The sequence below is a fragment of the Onychostruthus taczanowskii genome, unplaced genomic scaffold (assembly GCF_017590055.1).
Source record: "Onychostruthus taczanowskii isolate IOZ18803 unplaced genomic scaffold, ASM1759005v1 scaffold4, whole genome shotgun sequence".
Lineage (NCBI taxonomy): Eukaryota > Metazoa > Chordata > Aves > Passeriformes > Passeridae > Onychostruthus > Onychostruthus taczanowskii.
In genome coordinates this window covers 5,160,245-5,184,508 of record NW_024501459.1, presented here as the reverse complement: position 1 = coordinate 5,184,508, position 24,264 = coordinate 5,160,245, and the positions used below count along the sequence as shown (strand labels likewise).

Sequence of the window (24,264 nt, the reverse complement as noted above, 5' to 3'; positions counted from 1 at the left end):
TTCTATCAAGTATTTCAGTTATTTAATCTGTATTTTTCACATACCTTTTCACTGTAGCACTTTGTGCTAACAAAAGTGTAGGGCTGTGGTTTAAAGCAAGTAGTAGTTATCTGAAGCTAATGTTTTTAATAGAGAAATACAAAGCCCTGCAGACTAAGTAAAATTGGTATTTTCTTTGTGAAAACCAGTGTATATAGCATTCAACTTTTAATAAGGATGTTGCTCTCTTTAAAATTCTCTCATGCTTAGTCTAAGCAGAAAAAGATGACAAATGGCACAATGCATGACACAAAATTAAATCCAGTGTGCTAAAGTAGATACATTGCCTTAAAATTATATTTATAATTTCACTGCTAAAAGAAAAGTTTAAAAGGATATTACATTTGGTTAATATTGACAGAGGCTTAAAGTCTTCTCCATCGAGTATGGTTTAAACAGCAAGCTTGATAGGGAGCAGATAATGCTATACATGTTTTCTGTAGGATTTCTTAGGGCTTTATGAAAACACCTGAGGCTGGCCACCAACGGAGACAGGCCATGGGCTGGCACACCTGATCCCATGCAATGGTTCTGTAGTTCCTTCTGTAAAATACAAGAGGGGCTGAATAATTAGCCTGAGGAGTTAAGTGTCTTTTTGTACTTCAAGATTTAAAGCTCTCCACTGTGTATCTTTTTGTCACATTGCTCTTCCTGGAAGCTGCCAGTGAGTGGATAAGAATACTCAGAATAACCAGTTTGCTGTGGAGATCTTTCTCCCCAGATACAACAGTACTACATTTTATCAGAGTTGCTTTGGAGGGGCCTGTGAAAGTTCTCACTCCAGAAATCCTCTTCCAAGTGAAAGAAGGCACTGGATGGGGACAGGAACAGATAGACTGACTGTTCTGTCTCTTGTGAGAACATCTGACTTTTAATTGAATGTAACTTTGCGAAATTTGGATGTTTCTCTTTGATTTATAAACTATCATGCAGATGTGTGGTATTATTTCATAGATCAGGGCCAGAGCTCATTAGTCAGTCCTTTGGTAGGAATGCACATGCTGCAGTCATGGGGTCGCTGTTGGAGTTCACTTTGTGCAGTCAGAGAGGTTTCTGCCATGAGCACTGCGTAAAAACAGCTCCCCTTGAACTCATCTTGTCATTAATAGAAATAGTGACATTCTCTCTATTTAGCCAGTGGAACAAGATGTTTGACTGTGTACCCACATTGATCAAAAAGACAAAGTACATTCCCAAATGGAAAATCACCTCAGTATCAGATGACACCTCTCTAGTTTATACCAGCTGAAATGTGTGAAAGAGAAGCTACTGGTCTTTTCGTAGCATATTTGGTAGTGAGGTCCCTAAAAACTATACCTACTTCTATCTAGAAAAAAAAATACAGAGATCTCAATATCCTGTTAATATTTGTATGAATTTATAGAAAGATCATGATGGAAGATGTAAAAAATACATACTTTGTGTACACATTTGGACTAAAAGTATAATTGTTGCCCTATGAACCACTGATTTCCGTGAATGAAGGAAATGACCATTTCAATTCAATATATATATTCCAAATTCCAGTATTAAGCTTTACAAACTGATGTACAGAGCTTCGTGGATGTTCATTCCATGATAAATATTCAAATTGTTGGGAGCCTTATCCAACATACACAGAACTAATGGCAGCAGCTGCTAAATGTTATTTGGCAATACTCATTCTCATAAAGACTATTTCATATAGGCTGTTCAGACTTCAACTGTCCTATATTCCCTTGAAAGGGAAAGGAGCTGCTTTATAGAGGGCTCAGTTTCCTTTCATGCTATGGCTCTAAAAGCAGGACAGCTGAGGTTGCTTGACCATGAGATCAGTGACAACTGTAGCATAGCTGTAAGGTTGGATATACATTCAGGGAGCTGCTAAGACCATGGAACTGTGAAATGTAGCCTCAGACTAAGGGTATTGTCTCTGCAAAGGGTGCACATCACTAAGGCTCCTTAATACTTACAAATCTCGTATGTGGGGCTATCGTTAGAAGCAGAAAAAAAGGGAGAACTTAAAAATCAGTAGTTGTAACAACAAAAACACTCTAATCAAAGTAGCCACTTAACACATGCCTTATTCTGACCACCTCAACATTGGAATATTATATTTATGTAATTCCTGCCATAATTCACACTGTTGAATCGTTAAACTTGTACTTTGTTATTGCCAAGCATAATTGTGAGCTGCTGGAAGCATTACTGGTTTGTAAATAAGTATTTCTTCATAGATGGATAACAGGGTCTTCTTCCATGTTAATTTGCATATCACTTATGAGATAAATTCAAATAATGTATTTTAGAGGAAAGATAGCAAGAGGATTGCAAGTAGCAAGAATTAAATAACAGAAATACAATTACTAAAGAACTGCTGCAGCATATTCTCCTTATGTGGCAGAGGTTTTGCAATATTTACTTTATATGATAGGAGTTATAAGTGGAATTCTGTGTTGTCTGTTCAGCCTATTATGCAGATGGTGCTTGATTAAAATCTATTTTAAACTACAGCGATTACTGCAAGATAGTGTGCATAAAACAGCTCTCCTAGCTCCATTAAAGGCTTTGGTACTATAGCAGTTTATTTTAAATATGCTTATAGACATTTTCCAGGTTCTCAAGGGACATTTAGATATCAACGATGTGCCTTACTTGATAGTTTTAAATCCTACACTAGATATTCTTGTGATCTATTAGGTGTGCAACATGGTTAATGTACACTTTTTTAAAGTGAAATATTATTGCTTTCTTATGATAAATAAGTTAAATACATCACCATAATTAAGCAATAAGCCATGACAGGAGGTGGATTACCATGAGCTAACTACACCTCCAGGGACTTTGAGGCACAAGTCTATGCCTAGCAGAATATATATGGTTTTTATTTTATTTTCCATCTGTCTCTGCTTTGGTGGTTAGAAGTGGAGTCTATGAAGCTGATAGACTGATGGGAGCATAAGGTAGACCATCATCTCAGCCATTTGCAAGGTTATTAGTACTGGAATTCTGGTATTCTTTTTATTTTGTTATTTTCATATAAGACAAACAGAATTTCCCCTGTGAGTACTCTGTTTTTAACAGTGGGTTTTTGAAGTATCTTGATCGTTAAGGTTGGAGAGTAAGTTTTTAGAGCTGTTCACAGAACAGCTTACCAGAAGGCACTTACACAAGTTTCTCTAGTATATCACCTCGTTTAAGGGTGGTTGAAGTAACGTGGTATCCTAACATACAGAGAACTTTTAAATCACATTGGTTCAAAAAATAAAATGAAAGGAGAAAAATGTTAGAGAATCACATGGGTAAAATTTTAACTATAGAACTAATTATTTCAAAGTCTTCTTGCTCATGAAGTTCCAGTTGCACTGGTCTTCTGAAAAGTTTTGACTAATGTTCTCAAATTAGAGCTCTAATTAATTATACTTTAACTGCTAGTTTTATGTATCCTGTAGAATTAAAAAAATAGCAAGAGACAAAAATCTGGATGATTTAATAAAAGGTAGGACAATTTTGCTTTTCCATATTTTCCAAATGCTGACAATAGGCTGCATGTCTTTTAACTTTGTATTAAAGTTTCAGCTGTTGTAACATAATGCTCAAAAAACAAGCAACTTCATTTTCAAGTTCTGGTCATCACTTTGTTGCTGTTTTTAGTAGTCCACAGAGATTCAGATTGTTTACTGTAGTCACTTGGGTTCTATTAGACACCGTATATCAAGGCATATAGGAAAATTTAAAAGTTACTTTTCTCAAAATGAGGATTTCCAGCCACTTTCCTCATGCAGTTCCAATGATTTGAACACCTGTATCCTCCTGTGCCGCTTGATATGCATTATTAAAAAATAATAATAGAAGGAAGTGAAAGAAGTCATGCCTAGTAGATCCTTAGCCAGAGCATACCATTTATGCTCTTGATCTTCTCTTCTCTTAAAGATGCTTATGATGCACAGTGCTTTGGTCATGCCAACAAAAGAAAAAAGCCTTTGAACCCACTTGGGAGATCACACACCATTTCTACAGTTACAGTAAATTAAATGATCATATCAAGAAAAGCTACTTTGCCATGGAGTTCCAAAGTGTTGAAGAATCAAGTTATTGTCCCTTTATGTGCTTGTAAGGCATAGAATCCTAGAATAATTTAGGCTGGAAAAGACCTTTAAGATCATGAAGTCGAATTGTTAACCTCCCACTTCCAAGCTCACTACGAAACCATGTGCCCAGGAGCCCACATCTAGACATCTTTTAAATGCCTTCAGGGAAAGTGACTCCACCACTTCTCTGGGCAGCCATTCCAATGCTTGACAATCTTTTTGGTGAAGAATTTTTTCCTAATAAAATTCCCCAGGGGCAACTTGAGGCCATTTCTTCTCATTCTATGCCTTGTAACTTGGGTCAAGAGACCAACACTCACCTTGCTACAACCTTCTTTCAAGCAGCTATAGAGAGTGATAAGGTCTCTCCTAAGCCTTCCTTTCTCCAGTCTTAACAACCTGTTTCCTCAGCTGCTCCTCAAAAGGGTTGAGCTCCAGACCCTTCACCAGCTTTACTAGGAAAATAGGGTGCTTTGGCATTTGCACAAATGCTCATGTGCAGGGTTTTTTTCAGGTGCTGAATAAATAAGGCACATGAGCTTTCCTCCATACACCATTTCTCTTTCACTCCTTTCTTCAAACCATTTGCTTTTACGTGAGCAGATAGAAAAACTACTCAGCCAAATCCAGATAGGTCAAAACTGATCCTTTAAAGGTCTCTGAACTGTCTATACTGGTAAAAGTTTGTTTCTTCAGACTTTATTTAGAAAATGTGTTAGGGGAATGTCTGTAACTTGAATTGCTTGGTTCACAACCAGATTTTCTTCAAAGTGCCTGGAAGATATACCACCAGCTGCAGAAGAAATTGATTTGAACAGTAGTCTGGGGTCATTCTGGGAAAGGGCAAGAATAAGCAAATGTAGAAATGAGAGTGTTCCTGCTGTCTGCAGATGGTTCATGTTGTTGAACTGATACTCAGGCTATAGAGAAACTAATTTCATTTGAATTTTCTCATTATTTTCTTGTTATAGCCACTAGCAATGAAACTTAGAAAAGGTCAAAAGATGACCAGACAGACATTATTGCAATTATATGAAAGAGAAATATGAAGTGTTTAAGGGAAAAAATAGCATTATCCAAAATACTTATAGTGAATTTTATACATGCAACTCATGCAGATAGTGTCAACATTTGGATTGTCAAACATAACAACAAAAATTCCATTTCTGCATGCAAAATCCAATGTTTTTGCACCGTAGAGGCTGTACCAGTGGTCCAAGTGAATTAAACTGGCTTTTTTTAATAGTACTTTCCTAATATTATGTTACAGGTCAACGGTGGCGAGAAGAGACCTGCTTCAGATATAGGAAAGAAACCCAAAACTCCCAAAAAGAAGAAGAAGAAGGACCCAAATGAGCCACAGAAGCCTGTGTCTGCCTATGCATTATTCTTTCGAGACACTCAAGCAGCCATCAAGGGCCAAAACCCCAATGCTACTTTTGGTGAAGTCTCTAAAATTGTAGCTTCAATGTGGGACGGCTTAGGAGAAGAACAAAAACAGGTACAATGTGTGCTGTAGCTCAGAGGCTTTGTTTCAGGAAAGTGTTATCAGGGTCATCTGAGCACTGTAGGCAGCTTCTTTTGTTAGCCAGGATGAAACTTGAATATGTGCCATCTCAGGAATATGATTTAAAGAGACCGAGATAAGGAGAGTACTGTTTTATTTTATCTGTATGAAACCACTAAAAGAATTTACCTTGTTTTGGGATGTGGCACAAGTTTTATAAAGGATTATATTTAGGAATGTTTTATGCTGAAATCTGTGGGCCTAGGATTTGACAATGTCATTGCCCTGGACGTGAAACTGCTGTGTAAGGGGACCTTGCTGCCAAAGCTTAGATCTGCACAGTGGGAGGTGACATATATGTGAGCTCCCACTTGCAGATCTTTCCCTTCCCCATGATCCCATGATGCCAGGGGTGAAGCTGGGCTCACATTTGCTCCCAAACCACCTTTTATGAAAGAAGTTAGTGATGTGTTGACCCAAAGAGACCTAGGGTGGATGGTGACAAAGGGCATCCTCTAGCATGTATGTAGGCTGTGGAAATCACTTCCCAAGGTTACTTCTGTCTTCCGTGGAAAGCCTTGGCTCTGCAATGAGACCAGTAGAGCTGGACCTGAAACGTTGCAGAAATAACTCCAAGTCAGTCAAAGCTGTGTAAAAGCGGGCAACTCTGGAAGCTCATCACATTGAAGTGGTGGCAGCTGGCAAATACCACGGATCCTCACTGTAGCATACCATTGCTCTTCTGTTGTTATTGGCTGCATTTTTACTAACTGCCAGCAGAATGGATTGGATTGATAAAGGAATGGGAACTTTATGAAGGCAACAGATATAGAAGGAAATGATGGGTGAGAGTTATGTTGGCTAAAGGAGACCTGAACTGGGGTTGATGTTAGCACAGAGTGGAAAAGTACTGGGAATTAACTGAATCTCCTTCATTCATACACTGTTATTACAAAATTAGAGTTAAAAACTAAGAATTAATGAAAACTTCTTAATGATTTATTGGAACGCAAAGCTATTTGGTCTTGGAAAAGAAAAAAAAAAAAAAGAAGGGTTACTTTGCTAATAACTGGGTGGTGTATGTATATCTAGATCCTTGCTAAATATACCAGTGTGAAAGGAATTGAGATTTGGCACTCATTGAGTAAATAAATTAAATTTAAAAAAAAAACAAAAAAAAAACAAAAACCCAAACCTGTTGTTATCTAGTATCCACCAATTAATAAGGCCAGTGGTTGGAAGGTTTAGCTGGAAGAGAGGTAACTTTCTGAACACAAGGAACAGAAAAGTCACTTTGACTGGCACATTAGCATTATTTTCTTGTGTTGTGTTGTGTCTTTCTTTTCCCTTTTTTAATATGCCCAGCAAAGGCCAAAGATTGTAAAATGCACATTTCCTTCAAGCTTGTCATGTGAGTACTACCACCAAAGTATTAAAGCTCTTCCATAGAAATGTGTAAGAAAAGTTCATGAAACCCTAAATTTCCAGCTTAACTTCAATTTCCTATTCATGGTCGAGAGCAAAATTTGAATAAGTCCTATGCTGTAAGGACAGAACAAAATTTATTTTCCTTGTCTCTGTTGTTAATTTAAGTTGAAACACAGATGAATGATGCATTGTGGAATCCATATGACACATGCATGTAAAAATGGCTGCAACTATGTTTTTAAGCCAATTATTTAAAGAGTTGGGTTAGCATGTCTTCGTTGCTTTTTGACTCATTTTGCCTATTCATTATCATCTATTAAGCACATTTTTAAAATTCCAGGCCCAAGCCCTTTCTAATCTAGCACTGTACAAAAATAATAAAAGATAGTCTCCATTTAAAAAAAATAAAATTGGCAATCCTATTTTCTACAATAAATTTAAAGTAATGTATTTTTCCATTAGGGATCTAATAGTACAAAGCAATGATTACAAGACATCTTAACTGACTAGATAGTCTGTATTTTAAAGGTCTAATTTTTCAGATCCAGAGCATTAGTAACTGTTATGAAATCTATGTATCTGGTAGGAAAATTGGACTCTAAAAATACAAATTATTAATGTAGCATTTGGTATTTGGCATTGAAGAAGCTTCAGAAATTCAAAAATAGTTAAATAAAGAAACAATAACATCATTAGAGGACAACTTTATTGATGAATTATACTTGCTGAAAAGGATTCAATTATCATAAAGCTTCTGGCTTATGTTTTGGAAGCTAATGCTTATTCTGGAATTTAACTAGAAATATATTTCCAAATTATGTTTCCTGAATTGGAACTCCTTTTCCTATTTAAATAGTAAATATAAATGAATCAGAAAGTAGAACATAATGCAGCTATTGAAAAAGAAGAATAGCCTCATGTTTTCATGCTAAAATGAAATCTTCTTTGTTGCTGTGATCTGAGCCATTTTTTTCTGAAATGCAAAGAATTCTTCTTGTTTATTCCTGAAGATTGACCACAGAATAAATGAAAGTATAGAAACTCAGTACAAAAATGACTTAAGGGCAATGTATGTATGCCCAAGACTTTGCAACAAAATTTTGATAACCTGGCATATTGAAAAGCTTTGTGCAATAACCACATATGTTTTTCAAACTGTGAAGAACTAGGAAAGTGTTTTTGATAAAATAGGATTTGAATGAAAAAAAGGAAATGGGGTTATGAACTAACTGATGGTGGGTGCCTTACTGAAGTTAGGGGAGGGTTATGCTTAAAATGGATTGCACTCTGACATTCTTACAATGAGAATAATGCAATTCATTAGACTAAAGCAGATACCAGTGTACTTTCCTCTCATTTTAGCATATGAAGATATTTGAATTTTTGAATCATATGTTCCCATTCATTTCTGTGTGTAAAAAACCCATTTGCAAACAATGCTGGTGTGTGCCTGTATTCTGTTTGTCCAAATCTATCTACACAGAATCTAGAAGTTACAGGGAATTTAATGGTCATGGTGGACTTTGTCGTGGACTTCTCAAATTCTGGATAGAGTACAATAATTATACATGATCAGAAGCAGGCACTGTACATTTTCCTTCATTTTTCACTGTAAATGCTTCCTAAAATTGTTCAGATTAATAAATCTGTGAACAGTAGGCAGCTGTAGCAGTAGTGTGTTGATACATTCTCCTCAATGCTATAGTGATAGCACTGGGATATTTTTTTTTCAGAGACTTTTCCAGTTCCTCTCTTATGTTTTCTCTTTAGTACTATACTTCTATGCATCCCATTTCTATAGCTTATCTATGTACATCTTTGCCTTTTGCACACTTTTTTACTGCAAAGGGGAGATAAACAGCCCCTAGTTAAAAGGGATCAGCATGCTAAATGGTTGAGTCATTGCCTTTCAGACAGAACACTGGTTTAAACTGGGTAAAAAGGCTATTTAGGTCATTTTCTGTCCTTAGATGAAAAAGGAAAGTAATTTTAAATCAGTACCAGATGTGCATGTACTAAATGAACCTTAAGTTTCTAATTGGAGTCCTAGTAAAGCTGTAATAGATGTGGCAAATTACAAACAAAATGTTCTTGTTTACATTAGTGTAACTTTAAAACTTCAGCCAAAGACCTTAATAAATGTTCTGTTATTCTAAAAATGGAATTGAATGTCTATTCAACATTCAACAAAATTAATCTCTGGTGTTACTTCAGTGACTTAACTGGAATTCTAGTAGGAATTAATTTGGCCTCCTATGAACAGCTCAGTGTGCATACTTGTGTGTGTGTATGTGTTCCTGTGTGTTTGCTTCAACTGTGCACTGGTCCTACAGCTGGGAGAAGGAGGGATTCACCTCAGGCACCCAAAACTTAGCAATCAGAAGAAGCAGGTGAAGTGACTGTTTGAGTGCTCTGACAGATGCTTTCTTTCAGGCTGCATAATTCATAGACAGTAATATTAGCTGCAACAGTTCAGCTCAATAGCAACACCTCATTATTTTATCCCTGTGTATTTATTCCTATGGTTGACGCCTCATGAAATTACTGTTAATGTGTTTATATAAGGGCAGATCTGACACAAGTGGGAAGAATTTAATTTCCCACTCATTCTTTCCTGCTGATATGTCCTCTTCCCCTGGTAGAGGTGGCAAGTGTAAATAGTTAATTTGCTTCAATTATGAGCCTGTCCTGCTAAATTAGAAGCAGCAGGAATATGAAGAGCCAGAATTATACATATGAGGCAGCTGACAAATCCTCCGAGCTCACAAAATCAAATCATTTACTCCTCATTGGTGCTCAAAGACCCACTAGATAAAAGCTGCAGTTTATTCTTTAATATCTGGTGGAACTTGGATTGTATGTTACCAATACTTATGTAAAACTAAGTCCCTGTGCATTAGTGTCAATGTTTGTAATGCTGTTACCTTTTTCCCTATAACCTCCAAGCTTTCAGGGGTTTCTATTTTGTCTATAAAAGAACCCAGACTGATTTGAGCATGAAAAAAAACAAAGCATATTTTATAAGTTTTTCTTTTGACCACAGGGATGTTTTAGACTTAGCCACACATTATCTGCTGCTGGGATGAACCAGGTAGATCAGTAGGGGATTTACAAGCAATGCTGGCCAGCACCTCATATCACCACAGCTTCTCTCATGATGTGAGACACAAGTCAGATCAAAGTGGATCCAAGATCAGTGTTTCAAGAGGTCTTGACTCCACCAGTCTTTTGGGAGCACCCAACCTAGATCCTCCCTCCCAGGGTGCGATGGCATCCCATCCCTTGACATGACAAATGAGATCATCTGCCCCATGGCTGGAAGAGCCCTCGTGCCCCCATTGCATTGCCATGCATGTGGGGTGCCCGGTGTCAGGATGTCAGACAGTTCAGGGGACTGGCTGCTGAAACAGCTTCAGAAGATGTGCAGACCATGAGGTCAAAGTAATCAGTAGAATTTTTAAAACAAATTTTCAATTTCTTTCCTTGTACGTGCTGATGTACTCACACAGACATTTGTTTATCTATCTCTTATTCTCCCTTTAGAAACCCTTCCTTGCTCCTTGCTAATGAAGCAATCTCCAAGGAATAACTAACACAATTGTAAGAGGATGAGAATGTACCTCCAGTTTAGTAGATAAACAACCACACAAGATTTAGCTTTGTTTTATTTTTGTAAATGAGACTAGGAAGAGAAGGCACATCTGTGTGTGCACACTGCCAAAGTGAATTATAAGCAAAATGAATTCTGGAATAGGCACAACAGAGAGCAACTTTACATCTGTCCTCCCAGATACTTGCACCTATGTGCTTTCACCAGTGTTCCATCTTAGAAGTGTTTGGGAGATGCATTGTTTTTTTTACAAATTTCTGTCTTGAAATTGCATCCTACCCTTTGAAGATCTAGACTGGGGCATCAAGATTTCAAAACAACTGATCCTCATCCTGGTGTATTCTCCTTCTCCCTTCCTCTGAAAGCACCTGGATTAATCTTCCTCTGAAAACAATCTGCATTAATGAGCTGGAACGAAAATGGGCCAATAATAGGCACATACTATGTGCAGATACGACTCACGTCTATTTACATATAAGTAAATTTATATCTTCAGATTTTTCTATAGCCCTGGCTTCTACATGGCCAGTCTTTGAAGCCCTTAACTTCCATTGACTTCAGAGGGGACAAGTATCAAGCTCTCTGTGAAGTCACTGGGAACATCAGACACCCGTTGCTTGGGGTGGATTTCTAATATCCATTTGCAGCACACAATAAACTTGGCTCCTAGAGAAATATTGCACAAGGCTCCTGAATTATGAAATGTTGACTTTAACTCCACTTTCTTATTGTACTTGGAAGCAGCTGGGCCAAAAGGACCCTGGGTTTCAAATACTGTTGTATCAATGTGCATAAATAATAGCCTTAATTTTCAACTTCTTCTTCTTCCCCAGCTTTTAGCCATACATTTGACTTCAACAGGAACATAATTTTTATGTTGCTTGCATACAAAACTGGATTTAGGCCCAATTATTATACCTCCATTCAGGCTCACATCCTTTTTTTTTAAATAAAAAGAGTACCAGCAGGTGGAAATAATCACCAGATAAATCATGTGTTTAATGTCACTTGTTTTGTACTCAACTTTCATCCAACATGCTTCTGATAAAGTGAGCAGTCCTGCTCCTGCAAGCTGAAAGCATCAAAACTATAAGGTCAAATTTAGGCCTGGCACAAATGGCTGCAATTTCCAGTGTTCTCCAGGAGCCTCATTGTTTGTGCTAGAGCTGAATTTGGCCTGTGATCTTTCCCCCACAAGCCAGAAAGACAGAATTCTTCCCCTTAAGCCTCTAATATGTCATCAGTGTCTTTTCCATGCTCTACAGTCAAAGAGACTACTGAGCCATATAGCTAGCCCTGGGCCTCTTTGTTACTGTATGTACTTAGATTAAAAATCAAATGGTAATATATTTCAATGTCCATTAAGCAATTCTGAGGAATTTTTTTTTTTTTTCTGACTGCTGTGGGAATATCTTCGTCCATATTTTAGATGAGTGTGTGCAGCTCTAGGTGCCTTTGCTGCAAAATCAAGAGATTAAAACTAGAGGTATGTCTCCCTCTTGGAAAAAAATACAAGCTTTCTCTATGAGCCGACATATTTAGGGCCAGGAATGACAATCTGAATGTGGAATTTAATTCTGGATTGGAGCCTACTGTATTTTATCAGATGACATTCCTGTAACTGTAGTCCGTGAAAATGACACTCCCATGGGATATAACACTGCGGAGACCAAGAATACAGAATCAGTCGTGTTGCTTTTTAATTTACTATTTTTGCATATACTGTTTTGTGGGCTTTCTGGAACACTTCCACCAAAACAAATGTGGGCACTTTTACATCATTTTAAAAAGACAAATATAAGTTGCTTGCAAGTCCCAGCTCTAAGGAGATATCCACAAGATAAACAGAAAATTTCCCTTCCTTTGTCATCCTCATACCATCTATTTAGGCAAAGCCAGGGAAGCAGCATGGTTCTTTGTAATTTGCTTTGTCATCTAGGAGACACAGAGCTTTTGCAGACTTCCATAAAACACAGTTTCTGAAGGTCTCTTTTTCTCCTAAAATTATGAGTCACTTTAGTTCACTGTCTCCAAGTCTAGTATCATCTCTAGTATCAAAGGGGACTCTAGTCCCAAGCAATAATTTTCCATTATCATCTGATAGTAAAAACTGAGGATGTGGTTGCAGACATTTGAGTGCCTGTTTGGGCTCTTGTGATGACTGGGGGAAGGGAGATCTGTTCCACTCAGGCAATAAGGGTGCAAGCCACAAGTGACACGGTAGTAATCCCGTTGCTTACTGTGTTGTGACGTGTTGATAATCCTCCACAAGCAGGTTGGGAGGAAGTTCATTGTGAAAAAATGGCTAGCCAGAACAAAATCCTGGCTTAAGACAAGATATATAATATATATAATGTTATATATATCATAATATAATATAATATAATATAATATAATATATTTTTATTTCTATTTTTATTTTTATTTCTATTTTTATTTCTATTTTTATTTCTATTTTTATTTCTATTTGTATTTCTATTTGTATTTCTGTTTCTACTTACATTTATATTTATATATAATATAAATATACTTATATGCACAAAGTAACAAAAGTTTTGTGCTCGCTCCTTTTTACATGCTTTGCTGTACAGTGTAAGGGAACTTGAAGCTACCTTGGAAGTGCAATTAAATGAGCACCTGTGTATTATGCTGTCTGCATTTGCATGTGTGAAGCACAGTCAGAAAATAACGCCAGCAAGCTCCATTTATAGATAAATGTATGCAGTCCTGGTGTTTTGGGGTTTCTATAACATGCTGAAGAGGAAAAGAATAAATTAAACTGGCCTACCCTGCATATACAAAATTATGTCTTTTTCTGCCAACATTCATTTTTTTCCTCAACTGGGACAATATAGAAAATAAAATACTGTGTAAGGACACAAATATGCAGCTGAATCAGAATTTGCCTTTGCCGCCTGAGTGACAATCAGTTGACGTTCAATTATCATGTTAATTGAATTAAAGCAAAATGGAAATGACTTAATTCCATAACTATATGTTCCTGTCAAGTTACTTATTTAATAATTGTTGCTTGCTTGACAGAGGACAAGAAAATGACCTTATAGGAGATTTCTAAGATGCTATAAATACAATTAAATACTCCCACTATACCGTATAGATAAGTAACAGAACAGAACCCTGCTTTATGATGCAGGAAAAATGTTAGTTGTATTATTGGATATGATGTGTTTGATAATTTGGCACTGTCTTAAGCATGAAGCTCAAAAGACCTTCAGCTGTTTTCTAGAGCACACTTGAATGATGACACAAGTCTTTCCTCCCCAAAAGTGCTGCAAGGATACAAGTCTTATACTTACAGCAACACAAAACTATTTAAGCCTGAGGGCTAAAAAATTCCCACAGCTGCAGGAAAAAAATTTAGAAAGAGTTTGAGAGAAGCAGCTGACTTGTTCATACCTGTTTGAGATACTGCTGCTGAAGACATTCCCCACTTGCCTTGCCTCCATAAGCTCCCAGTGCAAGTCCAGTCCAGCACAGAGCCAGTGAATTGGTACCACTGCTGGGGCCACATTCATTTGCCTTCAGAGAAAAATATTGATGGCCAGACCAGACTTTGTTGCTATTTATGTTACCAAGTTACCCAGACAGGCAGAATTTACTATAATTTTTAGCCTAGGCCATGGCAAATCAATTTCCAAAACCAGCATGAGGATCATCAGCCTACTTGTATGCTAAGCTAAGCAGTGGGCACCTTGGGAAGGGCATAGTGAGGGCTCAACCTGTTGTCCTCAGAGGACACACCAATGCTTTTCCAGGCACAAAGTGGGGTGAGCTGACTACCTTCCAGGCAAGCCATTCTTGCCAATGCAAAAATCAAAGCAGGCTGGTGTCATCTAAAACTTTTTCCCACCCAGTATATTTGCTATATTTACTATAATGACCTCCTGTTAAATCAGTAAATTTTATTGTGCTAGGGAAGACATGATGTTCATGTGATTATTATTCATTCACCAAAAGATTCAAGAGATGAGGGTAAGGCAGTGTGAACACAGAACATGGTAGAGGCATAGGTAGGACATAATTAAATAACAACGGTGTGATGATGTTTCTGTGAAGTAGTGATGTTTTAGAAGGAGATTTGCAGAATTGTTTTAGCTTCATATTATTGAGTTAACCTTGTGCAATATGACTATTTGCGGGAAAAGTCAAGTCCCAGAGGACTCTTTCAATTATACTGTGACTGTAAGAGCACAGCAGGAGTGTCTACTTTTTATATTTGTGTAATGCAAAATAAAACCCAATGTGGAAGCAGTAGATACACGATCTTTTGAGGAACATTGTTCTGTGTAAAATTCGTTGTTCAGCTCTGTTTTTTAAGTTGGCTATCAGGGTGACACAGAGGCATGGCAATATACAAAGCAGTATAGCTTAGTCTTTGTTCTGTAGGTCAAGCTGAATTAATTTTAGCAGCGAGGAACAGACTGCTGACTAATTTCTTATTTTTTTTCAAAACAAATAGTAATTCCCCTAATAATCACAAATGATAACAACTTAAGAAGCAAATTGCTACCTTTTTTTTTTATTTGCAGAACAATAGGAGATCAACAAACACTACGTATTTATCTTAATCTGGAGAAATTACAAGGGTGCAAAGATACAGTTGCACAGCTAAAACCAATCCTTTTCGCGCTCTGTCTTTATATTTACAATTTTAGAAGCCTAAGACTTCTCTGTTTCCATTGTGATCTTTTGCTTCCCTGGGAAGCAAAATCTTTAATCCTTTTAGGCAGCCTCTGAGTTTTGCCAGCCTGTATCTGAGGTTTGTTCTGTGTCTGAAAGTAAAGCGCTAGTGAAACAAAAAATTGTTTCACGAGTACATTCTTTATAAAAATGGTTTTGTACTGGATCCTTCCAGCCTGACATTACCACTCTCCCTTTGTTGTCTGCAACTGTATTGTCCTCTGTGTACACTCTGTGCTGCCAGGTCCTCTCCATTACAGGACTGCTGGTTTTACTGAAGCATTGGAAGATCAAAAGAGAACACTTTAAAGTTCTATAAAGTTTCTCTTTCTGGGGAGGAGATGTTGCTTTGTGCTTTTAGCTGTGGAATTCAGAAGAACACCCCAAACTTGTCCTCCTGGCTTTGCCTGTCTTTTAGCTTTGAATCAACAGCCCAGTTAACCAGGCAGTGAGGAATGGGAGGGGGAAAATGGACAGTCTTTACTTTTCTTGTGGAGGCTTTCCGCAGGTGCCCAGGTTGTGCATTTGGCTGGAGAAGTGGACAACAGATACACAAAGCTGTAGTTTCATTTTGTGCAATATTATGAACCCCAAAAGTTCGTCCACATGTGGATTAATCTTTGGCACTTGACTTAAAAATCATTAAATATAACAACAATAAAAAAGTAAATTTTCTTTCCCTTTATTTTTCTCCCTCACTTTTAAACCTTTGGATGTTTTCTAAACTTCTCCTTTCAACAAGGAAGATGAGCAGACAGTCCTGCTTAGTCACATGAAGCCCAGATGTATGCATGACTCCTGAATCTACCCTTTCAGGAAAAAGCCCAAACCATGAAGTAATGAGAAACTCACGGCAATATTTGCAAACAGAAATGTTGAGTTGTTCCTAAATCTGTCACTGACATGTCTAACAGCAAGTCATTAGCTAGGTTCCATGGGTCAGAACCTGCTTCTCCTCCTGAGAGCTTTCAACCCTAAATATCTACACACGCTTTTGTAACGTCATGTAGTGCTATGAGGTCCTGCTTAACCCTGCAGATAGTCTTTGGTCTTGAAATCTGGGCAAAATGGAAGTGATTCTCCAAGGTCTTTAATCTATTATGACATTGTGCACATGCCACATTTAAAATAATTTGGTGAGTTGAGAGAAATGTACAGAAATAGATCCATGCTTCTGAGAAGTTAATTAGACCGATATGGGATCAAGACTGGAATAATGACTAACATTTATTATCCTTAGCAGCTCTGTGGGTTTCTTTGACTGCCCCCATCAGTTCACCCAGAGAAGAGAGGAATTCTTTTGGCTAATCTGTGGTGCTGTCAATCTCCTCCTTCATTTAGCTCAAATGTCTTTCTGCAAATCCTCGTCTTCCCCAGAGGATTTTAACTGGTCTCACAGGTGGAAGCCAGTGGAGGGGGTGACACCTACCTTCCCCCATCCCAAAAGGTCCCATTTGAAAGTACGCCCCACACTTCATTTTGAGCAATTAAACCTGAGGTGCTATGAGGGATATTGTTTTTTTCAGTACTGCTGGTTAGTTAAATGGCGTTTCACAGTTGGAACAATATTTTCTTTAAAATATTTGATGTTTATTGTTTCACTCTTTAAGCAATATGGGGAGGAAAGGCTGTTTATTTAGAAAGACATAGAGACACGCCAGTGATATATAAAAACAAAACCAGATTAATTTACCAATGTGCCACTCTTTGTTTTTAGGTATACAAAAAGAAAACCGAAGCTGCCAAGAAGGAGTATCTGAAGCAGTTAGCTGCCTACAGAGCAAGCCTTGTATCCAAGGTAACACACGATGTATATACATACACACATCTATATAGTGACATATTGCAAACCATTTTCAGCTGAGCACCGCAGTATTTAGTGCAAATAGCCTTGTTTATTACCACCTTAAACTTGCGTTTAAGTTGCAAATGCTCAATAAACACAGTCATCTGTCCACATAAAGACATCCTTTCCCTCCTGGTCATCAAGACAGCACTCCAGTTTGGGAGTAACATGCCAGTTCAACAGGGGAAGGAGGTAGTGGTAAATAGACCTCCATTTAACAAACATGCCAGGCAGCCGCTCTGCTACCTATAAGGGAAAATATATATATCATGCACATGTGTTTGGTTTTGTGGGGTTTTTTTAGTACTGCTTTTTACCTTGCAATCACATGACAGAAATGGTCAAGCTCAGATGATATTGCAGATTTTCGTAAGAAATGTGAATTTCCATTTTATGTCCAGCAAGCCAATGTGAGCATGGCGTAGGTCACCACTAAAGCAATGGTGGAACATTCTTTACTGAAACACACCAAATATACAGCCAGTAGCAATTTTTTAAATAGATTTATTCAAACATTCTCTGTGCCCATGATTTTGCAGTAGACTCTTTAGAATTTGTAATAGGCTTTTAAATATGCAGAAGAATGTGAAATTACTATACTGTGTCAATGTGAAAAACCCATTGAGCTACTTCAGAATCATGCCAGTTAGAACCATTTGTTTTGGGTCTATCCAAACAAATTTAGATAAATTTTGTTCTTACTTAAATAAAATCCATTTTAGAGGTAAAGAGCACAGAATGAAGGACTGGCATATAGGACATGAGAAAAACTTCTTGGTTAGTTTCAAAATATTTTTGTGGCCCTGAACGCAATACTACTATATATACTATATTAATTTTTCAGGGGGTTTGCTGTATATATGATTAGCTGTGCAAGGACTTTTCATGCATGTTTCTGCACTATCCTTCTATTTGGTCAGTGTTTCTTCTGAATTTAAAAGTCTGAAATAAGACTGCCACCTAATTCATTTTTGGGGGTTGTGTCCTATAACTTTCCATTTTTAGCTGCCATTATAAATACTCCTGCATTTAGTTAAAGTAATTTACAGTATACCTTTCATTTCTGTATTAGGACTTTTTGGTGCCAGTAATAATCTTTGCCTTCAGAAAGAGTACCCTCTGAACACAAGCAAATCTTCTTGAAGTAACTTGCTTATTGGCAAAAGATAGGTCTAAAAAGCTCAAAATATTCCAAGTTTTAACCCAGCTTTTCACTTGAGAAGATAACTTGGCTATCATTATTCCATATCATCATGGACTATTTACATGACACACTATGTGGCTTAATTTTGAAATGCACAATATTAAAAATGTGATTTTTTTTTTGTTTTTTAACAATAAAAGAGTATATTATGGCATTTTCTGAAATTTGTTTTTTAGAAAAATTTGGAAGACTGTTGATCAGTTCAGTGCATGAATCCATTAGTGCAAATATTCAAATTTGTTGTTAGTCAGAAAAGCACTGAAGCATTTTCTTAACTTTTAAGCAATTATTTAAATTCTGCCCATAATGTAATGTTTTCCTCTAGTGTGGAAAGTGTAAAAATATAAACTTAATGAAGCTGAGTACTGATTGCTTATTCCCATGAACACACTCAAAGAATCTAAAAGAGCTGGCATGTAACTAAAGCAAGTCCATTTTGGTATAAGGATGTAAAATAACCCTTTGTAATATAATATCAGTATATTCTACATTATCATTATTAAATATTTATATGGCACCAGAAGAGTTGTAGTTTTTTAGACAAGCCTGTAAGCATGAGAAAGTATATATAATACATAATTAAGTCTATTTGGAGTCAATGTGGTCTTTTATGTCCATGTTGTTACATTACCATCCATAAAAACTACTTTTAGATGGTATTATCAAGATTCCAAGACCTCATTATCAAAAGCTGAGACATGCCAAAAGTAACACAATTTTTCCAAAAATTCTTTTTTAGCATATTAATGATTTGCTCACAGATATATTTTGTGCTTTCTACCTCATTCTGTGGTACTTCACATTTATAATCAGGTGTTCACCCTGGATCCTCCTGAGTTATATGTACTGCATGTTGTTTAACCTTGCTGCTTTACAGAATTTTCTGTACTGCTAGTTCCAACAGTGCTTTGGTGTAAAGAAATTCTCACTAATACCTGGGAGCAGGAAGTTTATACAGTCCATATTTTCAAACACAAATAATTGTGAAATCAGGTTCTCATCAATTTTGTGTATTCTCCTTAGAACATCTTTTCTTCAAAGTATTTGAGCAATATTAAGCCCTTCATGTTAATAGCAGAGCTCCAATGACTTTGGGGTGGCAGCTATGAGATACTCAGTTATGCTTCCTATCCCATCAGGATATGCTTTGGCTATCCAGATGTTATCCAGTTATCAAACTTTCTTTCATATCCCCTCCTAGAGGTCTCTGTATGCAGGAAGAGGCAGGCACAAGGGGGCAATGGTTCTGCTCAGGTCCCCTCTGTCCAGCTCAGCAGGTGCCTTACACCTCCCAGAGCAGCTGCTTTTCCTGTTTCTTTTCTTTTTGACACTGATTCTGCTGCCTTTTTCATTAGGTATTACTGGTTTTTGAACTAGTGAGCATATGAGAGTCTGTGCTTGTTTTTTTCTGCATTTATTTACAAGTCTTCTCTTTTCTGAAAAGCAAGGACTGGACAAATGCCATGTTCTACCTCAGTGGTCCAGACTTGGAGCAGAATTCATGGCACCCATCTTGGCCATTTGAGACTCCAGAATAGTCAAAGTAGAAGATTACAGAGGAACAGGGTGGAGTCCTCCTACTGCCAGGACACTTTCTAGCCTCTGCCTGACAGCAGAATAATGAAATTCAGACACACTGGTGTTCATACCAAGCTCTGGGGTGGATGTGGAGCATCAGGCGGAGAGAGTGGCCTTCTCCATGACACTCAGCTCCTTGCCCCTTTACTCTGATTTTGTTCTCCACTCCCCTCCCCGTTCACTGTTTAGAAAGCTGAGCAGTTCTGTTTGGAGTTTGGCACACACACACAGAGGTCACACACCCCCATAGTTTGTATCATATCAGACTGTGTTTTTAGACAAAATCATAGCTGAAAAGAGTGGAAGTGTCACCAGCAACTCTGGTGATAGGATTGCCAGCCCATTTCTAGTACACTTTTAAATGCTTTCATGATGTCTTTGTAGGACATGTATGGCTACCACCCAGTGAATATGGTAAACATAAGATTCCATAAATATGTCAGTGTGCATTAATTCCTATTAATTTATAAGTATATTTCCTATATTTTCTCTTTTTTTATACTGGTTGAAATTAATGGGTGTGTTGTTGAGTTTGTTCACGTGTGTAGGAATTGAGAGGTAAAGCAAAAACACATAACAAAGCATTATATATTCTGCTATGCAGATTGCCATATTGCTTATAGTACTGACTAAGCCTTTGCATTGTAAACAAGTGTCTTTATATTTGCCCTTAGTTGCAACTTTTAGTACTATTCAGGTCCAGAAATGCAGTCTCTGGTATCTGGTAATTTGTACAGCATTACATAAAATGCTGTGAATTGCAATTTTACTTTTTTTCATAAAACAAGCACTTTTTCTAGCTTAACCAGCCTTTTTTTGGCTGACATTAGAGTTTTTGCTGCATCTTTCAAATATATATATTTAATACAAATGTATATGGGTAAATGTTAAATACTTTCATATATTACATAGGTTCATCTATGAATATTTATTAAAAAATATATACATGTTATGTGTTCAACATGCATATTTATGTGCATATAAGTGTTACATATATGTGTGTTAATTATAACAGAACAACTGTACCTGCTTCAGTAGTACAAAAAAGATTTCTCATCCCTTTTTATTCTTTTTGACTAGATGAATCTTTAATTTTCTCTGTGTAGTGACACAATTTCAAGTTTTATGAAGTGACTATGGCTGAAGCTAAAACCTCTCAGCAAGGGGAATATTATACAAATTCAAAATACTCAGGCATATTTCAAAACTCATGCTGTATCTAAGTCAAAGTGGTGTCCTCATTTGACTTTGAAGTGAGCACATTGGACATTTTTCAGTTTTGTGGACAGTGCAAATCCTTTGGACATGTAAAATTGCTCCTTGAAACCTATGGCAGACTTAGCTTTTCCTAGTCCATCATCTTGCAATTGTGGTTCCTAAGAAAACTAAAGGTCATATCTGTAAGGCTGACATTGCCTTAATGCCATTAGCCCAGCAATTTGTAACCAGAGAGTTCCAGGGACCCAAAGTATCTGTTACATTGCCTGTGTTGTAATAAAAATGATCAGCCTGAGCAATTCAAGTCTCTTAAAAACGCAGTGGACGTAAATGAAAACATTTGACCTTCTTGTAAAAAGCAATATGGAGACCGTGATAAAGAAAAAATTAATACAAAAATCAGTAAAACACGCAAACAAGCAAACAAAAAACCCAAAAATAACCCAAAATTAAAATTATAAAATTTGTATTACTTTCCAATTTCATATATGTATGTGTGAGACCATTTGCCTAACATATAAAAAAGCAAAAAGATATCTTAGGTCTTCCTGATCATTCATTTTCCAACTCCTAAATAAATGTGTGCCCTCTCCACAATTTGTTTTCTGTAACTGCATAGCTTCACAGTGGCCAAGCTTCAGATGTAGGGGAGCACTATATCCTGGCTCACTCCTCCCTGAAATAAGCAGCTGCTGGGGTTTAGTACATTTATTTTGGGAATAAAATTCGTAATATCTTTTGACAAGAGTTAGTGACTGAACTGTCTTGTCTCCTGGTCAGTGCTTTAACAATTTGGCTATTGCATGCAAAGAGAGCAGCATCCCTTCTGCTGCTGGCAAAGAGGTACCTGCTTCTGAGAATAGCTTTTCTTACATTATATCTAGCCCTAGACCATGTAGATGTTTTTGGAATTTCATGAACCAGTTAGGCTGTTCTCGGTGAAAGCATAAGAGAAAGAATAATAAAAAATACAGTTGTGTTTGATGCGTGATTTTTTTTTTTGGTAGCTACAAGTGCTACAAGGCATATGACAATATTTCTCTTAAAGCAAAAACAAAACAGCCCCAGAGTGATGACATACACATACAAGTTTTACCTTTTTCCATTAGAATTGCTAGATAGGAAAAATCTAATTAAAAGCTTCCAAAGCAGGTAATTCATGCTTCTGTGATACCTCATTCTTTCATTTCTGGAATTATTATGGTGTACTCAGAAATTTTCAAAGAATCATAAATTAAATCCTTTATGTGCAAATATGTGATGTATCAGAGTATCTGCTAAGTAAATGTGTGTTTATAAAACAATTGTCTAATCTCATCATAAGTCCAAACATTTTTTTTTGTCTAGCAAGGAAACCAATGATCTACTGCAGCTGAAAACAAAGAGCAAACTGTATTTAAGTTAGTGACAAGAATTCGAATTGATGCTAAATCATGTGATGCTTTGCATTCAGCAGTGCAAAAACTGAGACGCTCTCACGTAATTTCTGCCAAAAATTGGCAGAAATGTCTTGATCTTGATAGAAGCCAAATTTTGATTTGAAGAGGAACTGTGTTTGTTTTTGAAGTGAGTTAATAAAACTAGATTTCACTATTAGCCTAGTGCTTCCATTTGGGGAATTAAAACACTTGTATCAAATTAAAGTTGCATATCCTTTATCACATGTACCCAGGTTACATTCATAAAACATCCATTTTTACTTACATATCCTAAATGAATCCATGACAATCCCCTGTAGATGATGACAAAATGTATATTTAGATTTGAAGATGTTCTTCTGAGCCACCTTGACTAATTATAAATGACAACCCATAGCTTACTCCTTTGTTTCTGAAACATCAGGAATGTGTCAAAAAGCTTTCTGAACTCTCTGGGGTCCCAGATGTTGTTATTGCAATAGGTGACTGGAATTAACAAAATAGGAAATGTCATTTGATAAGATCCTCTTGTGAGTTAGGTAGGAAGGCAGCTGCGCTGCAAATATGCATATGAGTTATCCACTGGAGTGGATAGAGTTAAATCAAAGGGGTCTCTGTAGGAGTTAAAGAGCTAAGCAGGAAGAGAAAGCAGTGCTGGAGAGAAGTCATTCTCTCATAAACATCTTCACAGGGGTATTAATAAAATGGCTGAGTCCATGCAGGCTAGAAAAAAGGATTCTTCTCAAGGACGGGCTTGGGGTTGGAAGTCACCTAAAATGTCAAAAACATTACAAACAGACAGGATTATGTGAACACAGAAAAGCTGAGAGAAGGAATAAACAATTCAAGATGCTCTTTCCACCAAAGAGACAGCAAAGACAGCAGATGCAAACTTAAGCTTAGGTAAGCTTTGCAGGAGCTGCATAAATATGCAGCCAATTTCCTTCTATCTGCCTCTGTAATGTCACAGTACTGAAGATAACTCATTTTTAAGCTGAGTCAGGGCTGCCTAAGTTTGATCACAGCCTGCACAGCCTGGACCATCCCGGTACCAGCTGACATAATCACTGCTGTTTCCTGAATGCAACCTTCATTCTGGTCACAGAGGCTGAAGGTTGTTGAATTCCTCAGCATGGCTCAAGGACAGACATCAGTCACCAGGCGTGAGCATGGCACCATCATGGAAAGGGATGGTGTGGCAGCCACAAAGGTTTATGATACATATTCATGTAAAACCTGAACTAGGTTTAGCTCTTTTCCAGGCTTTGAAATCCTCACATTGTTCAGGTTCTGGTCTGTAGAGAGGGAAGGCCAGACCTCCATTTCTTATTTAAAGAGAAACACCTGTTTCTCATTTAAAATAGAACTATGTCACACCATTATGGCTTTGTAAAAAAAAATAAATAATAATTCTGAATTTGGAATATATTGTGTTTGCCTACAAGTAAAGCTGCTTACACTTTCTGTACACTGTTTGCGTATTGACCATGAGGCTCACTTTGCCCTTGAGGAGGTTTCTCAGCATATATTTTAAGGACACATAAGCATCCAGTGGTACCAAGAACATTTACTGAGTATTTTACTGCAAAGGAGAACTTAATTGGTGTTATTAATAAAGAAAAATTTTGATAATATCTCATCTGTA

At 37.1% G+C, this 24,264-nt stretch overlaps 1 protein-coding gene across 1 annotated transcript in view; it reads left to right on the top strand.

Moving 5' to 3' along the window:
* The window catches only part of TOX (thymocyte selection associated high mobility group box), a 217,079-nt gene that overhangs the window by 174,880 nt on the left and 17,935 nt on the right, over positions 1 to 24,264 (top strand). The window contains exons 5-6 of the mRNA XM_041412794.1: positions 5,380 to 5,610; positions 17,073 to 17,153. Of these exons, the coding sequence (XP_041268728.1) occupies positions 5,380 to 5,610; positions 17,073 to 17,153 (312 nt within the window). The remainder of the gene's footprint in view (positions 1 to 5,379; positions 5,611 to 17,072; positions 17,154 to 24,264) is intronic.